This window comes from Cyanistes caeruleus, chromosome 5, assembly GCF_971803275.1.
Source record: "Cyanistes caeruleus chromosome 5, bCyaCae1.hap1.1, whole genome shotgun sequence".
Lineage (NCBI taxonomy): Eukaryota > Metazoa > Chordata > Aves > Passeriformes > Paridae > Cyanistes > Cyanistes caeruleus.
Genome location: NC_141705.1, coordinates 402,089 through 419,176, shown reverse-complemented (window position 1 = coordinate 419,176; position 17,088 = coordinate 402,089). Strand labels below are relative to the sequence as shown.

At 42.2% G+C, this 17,088-nt stretch overlaps 1 protein-coding gene and 1 long non-coding RNA gene across 5 annotated transcripts in view; one reads left to right on the top strand and one right to left on the bottom strand.

Annotated features, from left to right (window-relative positions):
• ATRN (attractin) overlaps window positions 1-17,088 on the bottom strand; it is a 148,383-nt gene that overhangs the window by 76,212 nt on the left and 55,083 nt on the right. For all 3 annotated transcript variants that reach the window (XR_015286516.1, XR_015286517.1, XM_086887864.1), the window contains exons 9-16: window positions 16,022-16,205; window positions 13,632-13,786; window positions 9,193-9,277; window positions 7,515-7,735; window positions 6,233-6,354; window positions 5,588-5,726; window positions 3,440-3,621; window positions 1,038-1,254 (exon numbers count right to left, since the gene is read on the bottom strand). Coding sequence is in view for 1 of the 3 variants with exons in the window: in XM_086887864.1 (XP_086743990.1) it covers window positions 1,038-1,254; window positions 3,440-3,621; window positions 5,588-5,726; window positions 6,233-6,354; window positions 7,515-7,735; window positions 9,193-9,277; window positions 13,632-13,786; window positions 16,022-16,205 (1,305 nt within the window). In the remaining 2 variants the exon portion in view is untranslated. The remainder of the gene's footprint in view (window positions 1-1,037; window positions 1,255-3,439; window positions 3,622-5,587; window positions 5,727-6,232; window positions 6,355-7,514; window positions 7,736-9,192; window positions 9,278-13,631; window positions 13,787-16,021; window positions 16,206-17,088) is intronic.
• Window positions 279-1,092, top strand: LOC147652830 (uncharacterized). Of its 2 annotated transcripts, none has more exons than XR_015286519.1 (3): window positions 279-331; window positions 761-802; window positions 1,006-1,092. It is a non-coding gene; the product is annotated as an uncharacterized LOC147652830 (long non-coding RNA). The 2 variants fall into 2 exon arrangements; XR_015286518.1 differs by lacking the exon at window positions 279-331 and adding an exon at window positions 359-445.

Genomic DNA, 17,088 nt, shown 5'->3' with positions numbered 1-17,088 from the left:
AGCCCCAGGCTCCAGCCTGGCCTTGGGCACTGCCAGGGATCCAGGGGCAGCCACAGCAAATCTGGGAATGGTGCCATGGGTGTGCTCTCCTCCTCTCTGCAGTTCTGCTGATGCATTCCTTAGTTTCCTTAGTTACCCTCCCCAGCAAAGTGTAGGGTAGAACCCTGTTTTACATGAGCACGTGTTTTACACGAGGGACGTGTTTTAAGGGATTTGATCAGTTCCAGACATCAAACAAGCACTGAAAGCAGAACTAATTCAGCAGTTTGTAGTATGAGCCGATGCTTTAAGTTTTGCTTCAAGTGACTGTTCTCAGACCATAAAAACCAGGGTAAAGCTTAAACCCAAGTGCTGCAAGTGAAAACATATGGAATTTTGAGTTCAGGTTCTACATTCAGGATTCACATCCTGCACTTCCACAAAGAATGATTTCAACTGGTGCAGTGTACTTAAATTTTTTATTTAATCAACCAACTTCCCTAATACTTAAAGAGGCACTAATTGGTATTCAGAAATAATCAGCTACAATAGAGAATTAACAGACCAAGCCATCTGAAAAGATATGCAGTTTCAACAAAGCTGGAAGACTTTTCCCAAAAGCAAATAGATTCGTTTTTTCAAAGTTCTCGTATCTCCAAAGTGCCTTGGCCAATTAATTTCAAACTTTGATAAAATCCTCCTCTGGCTACATAGCAGGGGAGGGGGAAAAGGGGAATTGAATTGGAAAGTTACTTTTATTTTTTTTCTTTTTTTGAAACAGGAGATTGCTCCATACCATAATTACCCTAAATGTCGCATGCAGGTATGCAATTGAGAAAAAAATAATTCAAACAATGTACTTCAAATATTTTACAGTTAATAGCGTGAATGTTGAGCTATTTATAAAATTTCTGTTTCCTGCATGAAATACATACACAAGACAATGGTTCAGAAGTACTTTTCTTTGGTAAAGTCATGATGCAGCTGGTTTAAAATGTAACAAATTGCATTCTCTTTACTCTCCAGAAACTATAAATCAATCAGACAGCTGTTGTTACCTGGCCTTTCACAGACAGTGCCGTTGACCTCGTTGATACACGTTGCTGCCTTCAATCCCTGCTGGGAAGGCTCAGCTAAATATCCACAGAATCCAGCATCGCTTGGTTCACTGGGAAGCCACTGGAGGAGGGTGTTGGTGAAGGGAGACATGTCTTCCCAGCACCAGTAGGACACATTGATTTTCCTTAGTCCAACCCATGGAGTCAAAGTTTTGGACTAGAAATAAAGGAGCAGGTCAAATCTAAATTAGTGTTGATGGCTACAAACTTCTTAATATAAAGACCCTATAAGACAACTATTTATATTGGAAATTTGGTTTTTGGCACACTTGCACTTTGGGGAGGAGTATTTGAGGTCTGTTGGTATAATATGTGGTTCTACCACTAAAATCAGTAAACATCAGCTACTTCAAACTGATTTTATGCACTTTTATACTCCAGAGCTGCAGCTACCAACAGCAACAGGGTTACAAAGCATATCATGCTAACACCAATGAATTTTCTTGTTATTATTAAATATCTACATACAGTTTACTTGAAAAAGGAGCAACTGCAAAGCAGAGCCTCCCCCAGCACAGCCACCAGTGCTGAAAGCCCCATCCTTGGGCACTGCCAGGGATCCAGGGGCAGCCCCAGCTGCTCTGGGCACCTGGGACAGGGCCTGCCCACCCTGCCAGGAACAATTCCTGCCCAAATCCCATCCAGCCCTGCCCTCTGGCACTGGAAGCCATTCCCTGGCTCCTGGCCCTGCAGCCCTTGGCCCCAGTCCCTCTCCAGCTCTCCTGGAGCCCCTGCAGGGACTCTCAGCATTCCCTGCATTTTGTCCTTCTCCAGGGGAACATTCCCAGCTCTCCCAGCCTGGCTCCAGAGCAGAGGGGCTCCAGCCCTGGAGCAGCTCCGGGGCCTCCTCTGGACTCTCTCCAGCAGCTCCACGTCCTCCTGCTCTTGGCCCCGGGGCTGGGGCAGCTCTGCAGGTGGGGCCTGACCTGAGGGGCTCCGGGACACAATTCCCACCTTTCCTTTGGGATCAGCCCAGCCTGGGGCAGCTCTGCAGGTGGGGCCTCACCTGAGCAGGGCAGAGGGGCAGAATCCCCCCTCCCCTGCTGCCCACGCTGGGATCAGCTCAGGATACAGTTTCCCACCTTACAAGCATTCTACACTAATATCCATTAAGACATGCTCTTAGTCTCTTTAGGCTCACTTTTCAAAGGACTCTGTTGGTGGAAAAAAACCCTGTAAATTAACAATTCTTTTTTATTCAGTGTAAAGATTTAAACACTAGGAGGGAAGGGTTACCATGTGTCTTTAGGAATTTACTTACACTCACTACTGGAATATCCAGAAACACCTGGAACTGCCAGAATCATGAATTTTTCCAGTATCCCAGGCTTGGCTTCCTCATTTTACAAAAGGTTTAACAAACAATCTTGTTTAAACTGCACCCTACCTCTCCTGGACTAAACTGACTCCCTTCTGAAACATTGTCATTGTTGAAATTCCACTTCAAAATTACAAAGGGAATCAAGGCAAGAAATGTTCTTGTATTAACGGGGGAATATTTCTCTTAAGTACTGAAGCATGTTCTCCCTTGAAAAAAAGCAATCCTATTGCCCCCTGCCTCACTTTTCCTAGACAAAATGCTTCCCAGAGTGGCCTCTGGGACCCAGGAGGGGTTATTTTGATTATTTATTAATTTATTAATAATAATTATTTATTAATTATGTTATTCTGATGTGCCATCAGGCCACAGCAGCTTTCCAGGCTAATCCAGGATTTTAGAAGAGATGCACAGCATCATTCTTTGTCAGGGCTGTAGCACCACCACCTGAACATCTCCCTTCTTCTTCCAGGGACTGGAAAAATATATATTTATTCCATGGATGCATGAAGGGGGAAAAATTCCAATCCACTTCTCCCTGGGTCCGACAGAAAAGTACCTGCCACTACATCACACACAAATAACGCCAAATAAGCCAAGCAGCTCTGTGGAATGAGAAGGTAACATTTTAAACAGCTGCTTTTCTGAGCAGTGTAAATAACTCAGTACTTTACATTAAACACCTCCAGTGCCCCAAAGGGACTTTTATTTATAAAATATTGTGCACAGGTCACCAGAGGGCTCCTGCTACAGTCCTGTATTCCAGCAGGGAAATGTGGATGTGATTCCAGTACAGAAAGTGGTATCTCTAAGGCTCTGTGTATGTTTATATTCATCCTTCCCATTTACATTCTCTACAATTTCAGCTCAGAAGCACCCAGAGGGTACACTGAATTTCGAAAGAAAATCAGTTGGTTTTGGTTAAGAGGCATTTCTGTTGTGTACAGAGCACACAATACTCTGGCAAGGACTCCTCCACAGCCAGGGTTTTATCACACAAAGGGTGTACAAGGGAAGTACTCACTGAAGACTGGATTTTCTGCAGCTCCTTCAGAACAAATTCCACCTTTTTCTGGGTGGTGAGAGAAGCCAGTAGAGCACCGTTGGACCTGCAGGACAGTTTGGCATGATCGTAGTTCTCCTTGGCATTGGTGATCTTCAGGCAGGAATTGCCAACCAAATGCCAGTTTGTTCCACAGATATTTTCTGGGGACAAGGGGGGAAAGAAAGTAAATCCAGAGATACAGGTGACCTTCTCAACAATCAAGGTAGTGAATGAACCATGAAAAGACACGAGCCCAGGTGGGCAAGGGGCCACTGGAGGCCGCTGGTCCCTGGGCTGTGCCAGCTCTGGGGTGGCAGCAGGACCAGGGCAGTGCCCGTCCCCTGTGCTGGGGCACCTCCAGTGCTGGGACAGCTCTGGAGATCCCTGGAGGGGCTGGAGCGTGGCCAAGGAAGGGAACAGAGCTGGGAATGGGCTGGAGAATTCCTGAGGGAGCTGGGAAGGGGCTGGAGAATTGCTGAGGGAGCTGGGAAGGGGCTCAGACTGGAGCAAAGGAGGCTCAGGGGGAATTTCTGGCTCTGCACAAGTCCCTGGCAGGAGGGGACAGCCGGGGGGGATTTGGGATCTGCTCGCAGGGAACAGGGACAGGAGGAGAGGGGAAATGCCCTCAAGTTGTGCCAGGAAAGGTTTAGGTTGCATAACAGGGAAAATTTCTTCTCTGAAAGTGTTGCCAAGCATTGGAAGGCTCTGCCCAGGTCAGTGCTGGAGTCCCCACCCCTGGAAGTGTTCAGAAAATGAGCAGATATGGCCCCTGGTGCTGTGGCTTAGTGCCACGGCGAGGTTGGGACAGAGGTTGAACTTGATGATGATCTTGGAGATATTTTCCAGCCTTAATGATTCTATGAACCCTTCCACTAAGAAATACCTACAGTCCCATCCTAAACCAGTATGACTTAGAGGTGTGTTGATATATTGATATGCTGATACGTAATAATATTGGAGAATTAAATCTATTTAGCAATCAATATCAGCATTTGGTTATCTGCAGTTCGTAATCAAAGCACTTATTACAATGTTGAATAGTAAAATTGTTGTAGGAGAAAGAGGAAAAAAAACGAATTTGCATTTGGTTGATGTCTTGAAGCCACAGTTTTCAGGGGACCTTTTGTCAGGCGAAGGTTGTTGTGCTAATCCTGTCCACAGCACGAACTTCTACGATTAATCCGTGCTTCAACTTGAGCACAACCCCACTACTGAAGAACTCCTTATACTTTGTGATTAATTATTTCCTTTAAAGAAAAAACCCTGATGGACATTTCCAGTGTGAATTCAGACTTAACAGATGGAAAAGCTCTCAAGTTTCAATTTTTCAGACGAGCTTTTTATACATATGATCAGGTCATCCCCTTTTCTGCATCAAATAAAACAGACCAAGCTCTTTATCTCTCTCACTAAAAGATGTTTTTTCACTTTCATTGCTCTTCTTCAAAGTCTTCTCAATTTTAAACCATTGCAGACTGGCAAACACCAGACCTGGACATGACCAGACCTACCAGTTCCTAGGGGAAGGCTTTCCATGTCCATTAACTTGTCCTGCCTAATGGGTTTTCTCCCCTTTCTCTATATTTTATTACCCACAAATGTTAATCACTTAGCCTATATTTCCCTCCCAGTCACCGGGGGGAAAAAAAATGTACTGCAAGGGAACTAATAACCAACTCTTCTGAGCTCCACTAGAAATACTCTAACAGGAGAATTTTCCTTAAACACTGCAGGTGTTACTTGCCTCATTTGTCCAGTATATGCCATTATGCTTTTGCACAGTTTTAGTTCCTAAATTAAATAGCATGCATTATTAAATCTAATATCTTGCAGAAGCCTATTATCAACAACTTTTATCAAATGAAAAGGGAGAAATGAAATACAGCCTAATAATTATATGAGTGATCATAGTCCTCTTCAGACAACTGGGACTGAAAAATATTCCAGCAGACTTGCTGGATTTACTACAAATGAAGTTTCATACCAAAGCTGGTATGATTAAACAACACTATTTGCTCCATCTTAACACAAAAAAAATACAGATTTGGGGGTAAAACCAACAAAAATTTTAAAACCACGTAACAACTTTTGGAGTGGATGAATTTGGGTTATGCCACCAGTACCTACCTGGCAAAGCAATGCACTCCTGATTCCTAGGTTCCCACTGACAGTTTTGATCCATGGCACAGCTTTTACAACTCGTCTTTTTGTTACAGTAATAGGCAGGATTATCCTTAGGACAATTGTCATAGAGAGTAACAGGAACCTAAAATAAATAGCACAAGTGAGGCTTTTTCCAGTGTGCAAGCCATGTGGTTTTATAACAGCCATGATTACGACACTAAATATCACTGTTCAGCTCTACAAAGCAATTTATATATCCAAAAGCTGTGGAACTGGGCACAGTCTGGACTGGTTAGCCGAGATATTCCCCCAAAACGCCACCTGACGAGTTTCCCACTATTAAAGCTTTTACAAGAGGGCTATTTTGTTTTCTAGGGAAAGCCCTATTTATATCAAATCAAAAATGTGATTAATGAATAATCATACCATGGTAAAACCTCCAACTCTGCCCACAGCCATCCTCCTAAATTCATTGGAAAATACCACACAAAAGCCTTGGATCAAATTGAAAAAATCCAAGCATATAGCACTTCTGAGCTATACGTGCACTGGGAATAACAAAACAGGGATCATAATACTGACAGAAAATGTGGACATTTGCTATTCCAAAGGGTAAAGTTAAACTAAGGAAGTGTTAAGAGCCATTACCTGTTCCTCTGTGCAGTTGTTGTGTGCTGGGATACACTGGTCAGAACACCACTGACAGCTGTTTGTGTTGGCTGTGCAGCTGTAGCAGTCTGTAATCTGATCACATTTTTCATTGTCTACAACTATCAAAGAAAAAAACCTGCATGACCAAAAACAGGCATTTCCTGACAGAGCTCTAAGAACTTGATTATTTACAGCAAAAGATACAACCAAATAGCAGTGCCTGTAGATTTCCTGTTAGCAACTAAAATCAGGTACTTTCATGTGCTTGAACTGATAGAAAATTGATTTTATTTACAACAGCAATCATTTTTAGTGCCCATGGAGCCCTAAAACACACCACCAGAAAATAATGCACCAAGACATGGAAGCACATGAACTAAGAGACATTAATGCCCAGGGAAACGATGGCAGAGGATATTCCACAAAGACAGTGGCCATCTCCCACCACAGGCCCATCTTCCTGCAACCCTGGCTTTCAAGTGGAGCATTTTCATGTGAACTTTTCATTCATCTTTCCAATTATTTATTGCCTATATTTTGTGCAAATTTATTGTACATTGAGAGCCTGGCAAGGCAATGTGTCCCTTTACATTAGTTTCTATTAAATAATTAAAGGCTGCACATCTGTTACAGAATCAAGGGTTCTATAATCAATTCAGAGCAATGAATGTATCAGGTTAAAGTGGTTTAAAATTTTCCTAAGAGGAAATACAGGAATCAGACCTTGAAACATGAATTCATTTTATCTGCCTCTATACATAGAATCATAGGATCCCAGAATGGTTTGGGTTGGAAGGGACCTTGAAGATAATCTGGCACCAACCCCTTGCCAAAAAAATAAAGTAACTTTTCTTAAAGCAGTATTCCTGCTGTCTCCTTTGAAGAGTACAGAATAACTCCACCAGGGATCCAGATGCCCTTCCTTGCCCTGTGGTGCCCTTCAGCAAATTCTTGGCTCTCACAAGGTCAATTCTTGGAGCAAACATTTACAGAATGATGGTCCAGGCCTGGTTCCTGGCTGGTGATGTTTGTTAGGGGTAGTAAAGTAAATGCAAGAAGCAGGGTAGGAAAAAGATCTCAAAAAGCAGTTTCAGAAGCAGGAGATAGAAACATCTCCCCATCTCCATGACCCTTGGTCAGAGGAAGGGGTCCCAGGAAGGACAACCACAGCCCCAACTAAAACTGGCCTTGTAATGACTTACAATTAACAAAGGACAGAATTCAGAAAAAGAGCCTGCACACCTTTCAGAAAAGGGAATAGAAAGAATGTGACACATACCTGGCTTGGCAGGACAGTCTTCAAGGACCTTTTGCTGCTGCTCCACTGTTGCATTTTCCCAGGGGATGCAGCGAGGAGGGCGGGGAGCCCACACACATCTGACACCAGGACCTGCCCGAAGGCAGGACGTCTCCTTGTCAAAAGCCTCACATCTCTCAGGTGTGAACTTCAGGATGTCACTCAGGAGGAGGCTGTTGAAGCCTCCAAATATGTACATGGTGCTGGACAACATGGAAGTAAAGAGAGAAAAATTCACAGCTGTTTCATGGACAGACCACTGCTCCAAGTAAATGGGATTTAAGGTCTGAGGGAAGTGCTTTATTACATGCCAGCATATAAAAATCCAAATAAATAGCTCTTGGTTAAGAGGGGCACTAAAGAAAAGGTCAGACAAATTTCACTGTTTCAGAGAAGCCAGCAAGACTCAACACAGACTCAAAGCTATTCAAGGTCATGAACCAATCTTCCCCTTCAGCCAAAACTTTCAGGGGACCTGATCAACATGATTATACACAAAATGCTGCAAAAAATGTGGGATCCTCCTGTAATCTACACAGGCAAGGCACAGAGGAAGACTAAAAATTGTGGAGATGGTATCACAGGATTAAACCAGAGTTCAGAAACTGACAACAAACAATTGGTGCTGTCACTCTCTCTGCTCCTCTGCAAGAAAACCACACGTTGCATGGCTGGTAACAACTGAGCAGAGTCACTGCATCAATTAAAAACCCCAAACAACCCCCAATATAAATAATATTTTGTAGAGGGAGGAGTGGGGGACTTCAAACCTCCTTCAGTATCACAGCTGCATCAGGCAAAACATTAAATTTTAGTAGCTATACAAAAATGTCACATAAAAATTCTCTGTGCATCCATGTCTGTCAATGCACCTTTAAAACTATGGTGAAGGAGAGCCAAGATAGGTTTTGGCTAAATAACAGATAAGATTTGGTTGAATAGTAAATATTTTTATTATGATTTTCATTCTATTTTAGAACTCCTATGAAATTAATTTCTCAAACTTGGTTGCAATGATTCAGTAACAGGTATTCTGGAAGCCAGGATACCAGTACAGTGTCTAAGGCTTAACAGCCAAAATCTCACCTAAGATTTCCCCAAGTACCTGAGGAAGAGCAGCCCCATAGGATAAGGAACGTAAAAAATTTAAAAAATAAAATTTAAAAAGCATGACTGAAATTCAGATTTCAAAATAAATGTTGTCAGTGCACCTAAGAAATAACTGTGAAATACACTGAAATGCAAAATTATGAAATAAATAAAAAATAGAAATATATATAAAAATAATTTTAAAAAGTCAAATTACTGAAAAAACAAAGTGAACTGAGACAGTTTAGCCCAGTGAAGAAGGGCTGATCTAACAGGTGAATACTGAAGACACTACAAGAATAAAGATCTGAAAAATTTCAGAGATTCACAGAATGGTTTGGATGGGAAGGAACCTTAAATTCCACCTCATTCCACCCCATGCCATGGGCAGGGACACCTTCCACTGAACCGGGTTGCTCCAAACTCCCTCCAAGCTGGCCTTGGACCCTTGCAGGGAGGGGGCAGCCCAAACCCCCGTGGACAGGGAGGTTTGTGACAGCCCCTCAGGTGCTCCAGAGCTCCTCATCCACACGTGCACATTCCCAGAGCTGGGGAACAGCTCTGCCCTTACCTGTTGTACAGCACAGCAGAGTGCCCAAACCTGTTCACATCGTGCTGGAGAGCTGGGCGAGGGAGGACAGACCATCGATCACAGGCTGGAAGGGAAAAACACCCATCTCAGAAATGTTTCTCTGGATAATGAAGGAGAACTCACACAGCATGATCCTTCCTAAAAGATGCCAATGCACCTGTGATCTTTCGTTAAAGGCCCTGAGGGGCTGGAGCGAGCCCAGGGAAGGGAACAGAGCTGGGAAGGGGCTGGAGAATTGCTGAGGGAGCTGGGAAGGGGCTGGAGAATTGCTGAGGGAGCTGGGAAGGGGCTGGAGAATTCCTGAGGGAGCTGGGAAGGGGCTCAGGCTGGAGCAAAGGAGGCTCAGGGGGAATTTCTGGCTCTGCACAAGTCCCTGGCAGGAGGGGACAGCCGGGCTCTCCTCTCAGGGAACAGGACAAGAAGAAGCTGCTTTTCCTCCTTTCCTAGTAGGATTTTTCACGATGTAACAACTTCTGGTTTTATCTGTTTATACATGAATAATTTGCAGTTTTGCCCCAAACCAGTATCACTGAGAACAGAGACTTATCTTTTTTTACTTCTCCCATTGCCATTATGTTCCTAGAGGGCAGATACCCATGTTTTTGAAAATATTTTTCACTCATCATAGCTTAAGGATTTGTGGCTGTTTTTCTCTTTTAATACAATGTTAGATTATTCCATCTTTTTCTATTAGCATAAAATTTATAAGTTCTGCTTCATTTTTTACTTGGTTTCTCAGGTAATTTTTTCCTTTGGGCAGCATGGGAGAAAAAACAAATTAAGAAACATCTAACCCACTGAGCAAAGGAACAAAAGTAGGAAAAGTCAGTCCAACTCCTAACACTTAAACTTCATAAAGGGAATGGATCACCTTGGGGGCCAATATCCCAGATGCAATTTACACAATTTAGATGCAATTTACACAATTAAGACAGAAAAGTCAATCTTCTGTAAAGATCTACAGAGCCCTCAAATACTCCTAAGATTCTTTAATATGAGATAAAACCACTGTGTCACGGACTGACCATCTGCAAAAAAAAAAAAAAACAAACCCACAAAAAAACTATTCCATGGATAAACTGCAAGGGCAAAGGAAAAAAAGTTATAATTTTTATTAAATTTAATTGGAGAATTGTTGGATAAAACAACAGATGCAGAGCAATTTTGTTAAAGAGTGCTGATAAAGAAAAGACAGAATACACAGATTTCGTACTTTGATAAACTGTGATTTTGAAATTTATTTTTACATGTCATTTGCTCCATTTTCAAAGAATTTACCTAGCCCAGCATTACACACAAGCCAAGCATGACAGTTCCAATTTTTAATAGGAGACTTCAGAAAAATTGGACAGCAATTTGCAATTTTTTAGCCATTAAGTTGTGTGTTATGTAAGGCCAAGAAACATGTTTTTCTAGACTAATAGAAGGCCTGTAATATTTTTCTTTCTAAGCTTCTTCTCCTTTTTTTAACCAGAGATCAAGTATTGGAAAAACTGAGTAATTCTGAGACTACGAAGAATCTTCTCCTTCCTGACTTAACCTAAAACTTACAATGCCAGGATTCCTTAAATGTACTGTTCAAACAGAACATATCAACTAGGAAAACATCCAGCCTCTCCCTGTGTTTGTCATCAGAATCAGAATTTTGATGGGGTAAATAGAAGAGTTTTAGTTTCTCTTCTGTGGGGAGAAAAGATCCATTTAAAAGTAGCACCTTTATATAAGTAGCAGGTGGAGGATTAAGTGAGGCATTTTTCCATCCAAAGCTTCTGCAGAGCAGGAAGCTTTTGGACAAAGGCCAGAGAGACCAGTTTTGGGGACAGAAAGAGCTAATTGGCCATTTCAGTCAGCAGAAAATAGTGAAAATACTGTGAGGCAGCTCTGTCCCGAGTGCTCACCCAACCCAAACGTCAACAATCCAAAGGCTTGTCCTGAGAATCGAGAATAACACATGCACACACAGCTGGAGTGTTATCCTGAAACCTGTGCAAACTAGGCAATACCTGGACAATCTGGGCTGAACATTCCCCAGCCTGGTCAAGTAGAGCATAAAAAAGTATTTAAGAATTTTTATTGCTCACCCCCAGCACACATCTCAGTGCAAGCTGTTAGCATTGCCCCACGCTGAAAAAAGATTTTATGTCCTCCCAATACTCGGTGCATGTGCTCTGATTACTTGGAAATTTGAGGAGGGAAAACCAGAAAAATTTGATGATGTAAATAAAATTAGTTACTATCAAAATAAGCTTTAATGGCAAAGGTTAAGGAGAAGACCTGGGTTTGAGGCATTCGTTTCAGACTGGGTTTAATTCCACTTCTCTCCAGTCTTCCAACCATCACTGTGATCATTAATCAGTCATGATTGCTAATCAACAAGAGGTAAAAAACAAGTAAAGCAGACAGACAGCATACTATAAAAGTAGGGAATAAAGACAATGATTAAGCTTCTCCACTGAAGGCTTTCAGTATCAACTGACCTTGCTGGGTTTTCTCCTGGGTAACTTGTGCATTGGGAGCATGAAGGGATAGGTAACGGGGGTTAAATGGGCTTATTCCCATGGAGACCAACATGAGCATGACCAGGGTAATTAATTACTGCAGCAATCATGCATCAAGAACCACTGAAAAGGTGTTTCTGCTGTGACACAAATGATGAGCCACCACCCTAGTGCATTCCTAGCCACTTGGGATAAAGAAATGGGATGCACAATGGCTCCTGCAATGAAGAAAATAAAATAAGTGGTCTTATTTCTGAAGAAAAAAAAGAGGTTCTTTTCAGGCTCAGAGCCTCTTCTCTAGGGAATGAGGGGACTCAAGAACACTTCTCACCCATCATGTGAGGTAAAATCAGTGTAAGCTCCACACACATCAGCGGATATCTGGTAAGAACTGGGGATGTGGACTACATCACTCATGTCATGTAACATGAACCTGTCTGTTACCCAAACTGAATCAAAATGAACATCATTATTGGCATATTTTGTCAAATTAATGCAATTTGTGTTTTACACCTAACAGAGAGTTCAGTAGTTCAGGGCATATAGCAGAATGCAGAAAGAAAAATCTATCACTGTTGCTACCAAAGTTTGAAAAATCAAACTGTTCATGACTGCCACAGAATGACAAAATACTTTGGGCTGGATGGCACCTTAAAACAATGTCATTTCAGCTCTGAGCCAAGGGCAGGAACAACTTCCACTAGACCAGGCTGCTCCAAGCCCCATGCAACCTGGTCAAATACTTCATTTTAATTCTTCAATTAAAAGAAAAATCAAAATAAAGCTATCTAGGAGCACACAAAGGTTCCAGAGGGATGTGACTAGAAATCACAGGAGGCAGAGTGGGATGATTGCTGTAACAGAGAGCAAAAGGGCACAAGGATAACAAACCCTGATGACCCAAGTATTCACTCGCATTTTCCTCTCACGAACCAGGAGAGAGATCTTGATGAACAGCCACCCTGAGATTTCAGATTTACAGGATTATTCCAGGGAAGCCACATTTAGAGCACTCTGAGAGCAAAAGGTGAATGTCAGAGTACTGAGTGGCATTTTTCCCCATTGCGAATTACCTGGGTGTGTATGTACCTTCTTTAATGTTATTTCACCTCTTCTTTCCTTGTTCTTCTTAAACTCAGTCTCAGGAATCCAAATCCACAAATAAATGCTGCCCTCTCCTGGCTACTGAAAGTCAGCAAATCCAACCTAGTAACTGGGCTTTATTATTGAATAAAGCAGTTAAAACAAGAGCGTGTACTGTACAGGCTGAGTTCCAGCAGGGTCTAGTGCTTGTAACTGTCCTAAGAACTTAAATTTTTGACCAATCATAGATTAAAACACACTCAAAATATTAGAATAGATTTATGGCTGAGAGAGCAGGGCAGGAAACAGACTCAAGCTGAGCCAGGGAAGATATAGATTAGATATGAGGAAGTATTTTTTCATGCAGAGGGTTGAAAAACACTGGAACAAGCAGCCTAGGGCAGTGATGCAGTCACTGTCTCTGGAAGTGTTCAAAAAATGTGTGGATGTGGCACTTGAGGACGTGGTTTAGTGGTAAAACTGCTGGTGGTGCTGGGTTGCCAGTTGAACTTGATCTTAAAGGTTTTTTCCTTAATGTTTCCATGATTTTATGATTCTGTAACAATATGCCCTTTAAAACCTAATTTCTAATGCCCAAGGTTGTGTATAAACTGTTGACAAAGGAACTGCTGTTGTCTGTAACTGGAAATCACTGCACCTCATTTGCTTGGAATTCCGTAGCAGGCTAATGAGCCTCTCCTGTTGCATATCCCTGTGCCCAGCACCACTTGGGATAACACACCCACGTGTAAATCAGGCATTCTAGAGACAAACTGAGGACAGCCCCTGGGAACAGACAAGTATTTGGGGTTTGTTATAATTTCTGCAAGAACTTACCAATATCATAGGCCATAAAATCTGAAGAAAAGCACTTGGCTCCGTGGCTCATGGAGGTGTCATTGTGAGTGTTTCCTCCAAACACCAGCATGGTCCCACTCACTATCACAGCTGTGTGCAAGTAGCGGAAAAATCGGCTGTCTTTCAAAATAGTCCTTCAGAAATAAAAATATATGTATTAATGAGACTGCTAAGTGCCTGGCAATGGCAAAACACTCCATAAACCCAAGATGAAGAACATTTTGAGGGTGCAGAGAGGAGGTTGATAGTATCTAACTACTTTTCTAATGAGGTACTTAACAATGACATTCCACACTGTTCAATTCCACCTGTAACTTCATTCTCATCTTTCTATTTGCTTTGCCAATTAATAAGAGAAATATATCTATGAGAGCCTCTTTCCAAAGCTACGGATCTTCAAATCATCAATTCCTTCCCTAGGGATTCTCAAGTTTTCCCACTAACTTGTCTTTTGAACAAAGCCTGGGAGGGCTCCAATATTTTGTAGTAACTCTGCTTTTATAGTAACCCAAAAAATTCTTTCACACTGGGCAGCATCTGTTGCTCACAACTAAAAATTCTATTTTAAGGAAATCTATACAGCTCCTGAAAATGGAATCCTGCAGGTTAATACCTGTACAACACGCTGGCTCATCGATGACTAAATCATGGGAAGCACTAATCAAACTCACCACTGAGCTCAACATGAATCAGTAGGATTAATGGCACTGAACACAGAGGATCATATTTCTGAGAATTTTCCTACTTTTCTGAGAGGATTTGTGTAGAAGAAGAAGATGCTGCCCCTCTGCCCTGCTCAGGTGAGGCCCCACCTGCAGAGCTGCCCCAGCCCCGGGGCCAAGAGCAGGAGGACGTGGAGCTGCTGGAGAGAGTCCAGAGGAGGCCCCAGAGCTGCTCCAGGGCTGGAGCCCCTCTGCTCTGGAGCCAGGCTGGGAGAGCTGGGAATGTTCCCCTGGAGAAGGGCAAAATGCAGGGAATGCTGAGAGTCCCTGCAGGGGCTCCAGGAGAGCTGGAGAGGGACTGGGGCCAAGGGCTGCAGGGCCAGGAGCCAGGGAATGGCTTCCAGTGCCAGAGGGCAGGGCTGGATGGGATTTGGGCAGGAATTGTTCCTGGCAGGGTGTTGAGGCCCTGGCACAGGTGCCCAGAGCAGCTGGGGCAGCTCCTGGATCCCTGGCAGTGCCCAAGGCCAGGCTGGACACTGGGGCTGGGAGCACCCTGAGACAGTGAAAAGGGGTGGAATGGGTTGAGTTTTAAGGTCCCTTCCACTAAGGAACATCAAATTGAGTGTGTGCTTGATGCGCCTTTGGGACAGGATTTGTTCCAGAGGGACCTGAAGGAGCTCAAGAAGAGGGCCCATGGGAAGGTAGTGAGATTCAACAAGGAAATAGAGGGCCTAAATCACTGAAGAATAAAACAAAGAGTCAAGGACACAAAAGAACGCAGAGATAGAGATGACCAGATAGTCCTACACTCTCCACTTGTTCAACAGGGCTTGCCAGACTGACAAAATAAGTGTCACAAAAGAAAATTTGTGCTGCAAGAGTTTAGAAGAACATTGTCACTTTGTTAAGTTTCTGCCTACTCAGGCAGATTTGTCCACTCCATGGCTAAAGTGGAAGATCAAATTCATCCAGAGAGGAAGTGGGGTTATTTCTGTGTGTACAACTGAGTGGAAATTAGTCACTCATTACCTTCCTCATCAGTACAGACTCACAAACAGATGTTGCAGAAACACAAGCTATTTTAACACCCAATAAGAGATGCAGTGACTCAAATTTACATATGTTAACCCAAAAGACAGTCTCCTCTTTGTCAGGAGCCTTTAGAATCAATGTTAAGAAAAACACAGAATTAAGGAAAATGTATTTCACCTCTGTTGCTCCAGGCTATGAAGTGTGGCTATAGCTTTTTAATAAAACTCACCTTTGGGCTGAACAAATCCCAGAAGATTTCAGCTTAAGAAATGAACATTTCAAGCAGTTATAGAGCCAGAAGAAAATAGGGTTATAATAGAAATTCTTTTACAGCCTTAACTGCAGAATGATTATTGCTTGACTGCAGTAACTGCACTCATATGCACAGGCTGTATGCCTAGCATGAAAAAAACATCAAATATTTTTCTTTTCAGCTTGAATCAAACAAAAGATTAAAATGGACCTCTTGGCTTGTTCACAGCCCTGATGATATTGATTGTATCATTCTCTATTCATAACGGGACGTAAAAACAAGAGATACAAGATCACAGCATCTATCCTGAATTCAGGTATGTATAAGCCACTGTACCCTTATCAAATACCCATTATCTTGTTCACTAGAAACAAAACTGACAGGGGAGTAAACAGGAAAAAGACAGAAGAAGAACCACTTACCACATACGGGAATCGACTTCATATTTGTACAAATCATCTGCCAGCCTGTACTTGTTGGCACTGAACGCTTTGTAACCCCCATGGATGTAGATTGATCTCGTATTTGGATCATAAACACTGCTGTGACCATATCCTCCTTGCACCAAAGCTCCACTCGTCTGTAAGATGCTCCAGGTATTTGTCACTGAAAAATATGAGTGACAAAACATGGTTAACTTCTCTGCATTAATAACTCATCAACAATGTGGTGAAATAAACTGGGATTCCCTTGACTCAGATCTAGACACTGCCTCTATCACTTCATATTCAGAAACATCCTCCTTCAAAAAGTCTGTTGTCAAGAAGCATTGCCAGGTATTTTTAATTGGAGCAGAAATACCTCTTCCACAGTCATTTATTACATTTTGCACACAAGCTAAGTAAATAAGAAATAAAAGCGAGACAAATAATAGATTGCATTTCAATGACATGAAAATGCCAGTGTTAGCGTTCAGGAACACATAATCACAGAATGATTACATGAAGGTACTTTATTAAAGAGCTCTGGGTGTCAGGGGTGTACAGACCCAAATCTGACCCGCCTTGGTTTTGAGCTGAACATGTTTTTATATTCTATCATTATATAACTTACATATTAATTATTAAGCTTACATTGTTCTATTGCATGCATTGATTTTACCCAAGTATGGATTTCTCATGATCCCCCCAAACTGCTAACATAGCTTCTCATGATTCTTTAAACAATAATTATATCTAATCACATCTAACAATTGTATCATTTATCATATACTGACTACACAGGTGGTGTTTCACATGATTTTAGCAAGAACAAGGCCTAACACTTCCCAGGGCTTACTTTAAACACTTTTCCCAGGGCTTGCCAAGCCTAACTTTCTTTCTAACTCCCCAAATTTTATATGATTTTAAAATCTTTTATTATCACCAGCACTGTGACTTGATTTGGAATGGGACTCAAGAGCACTTTTACATTATATATGTATATATATAAATATATATATATAAAGCCAGACAGCACTGAAACCAAGTCTGACTGTGAAGAACACTGC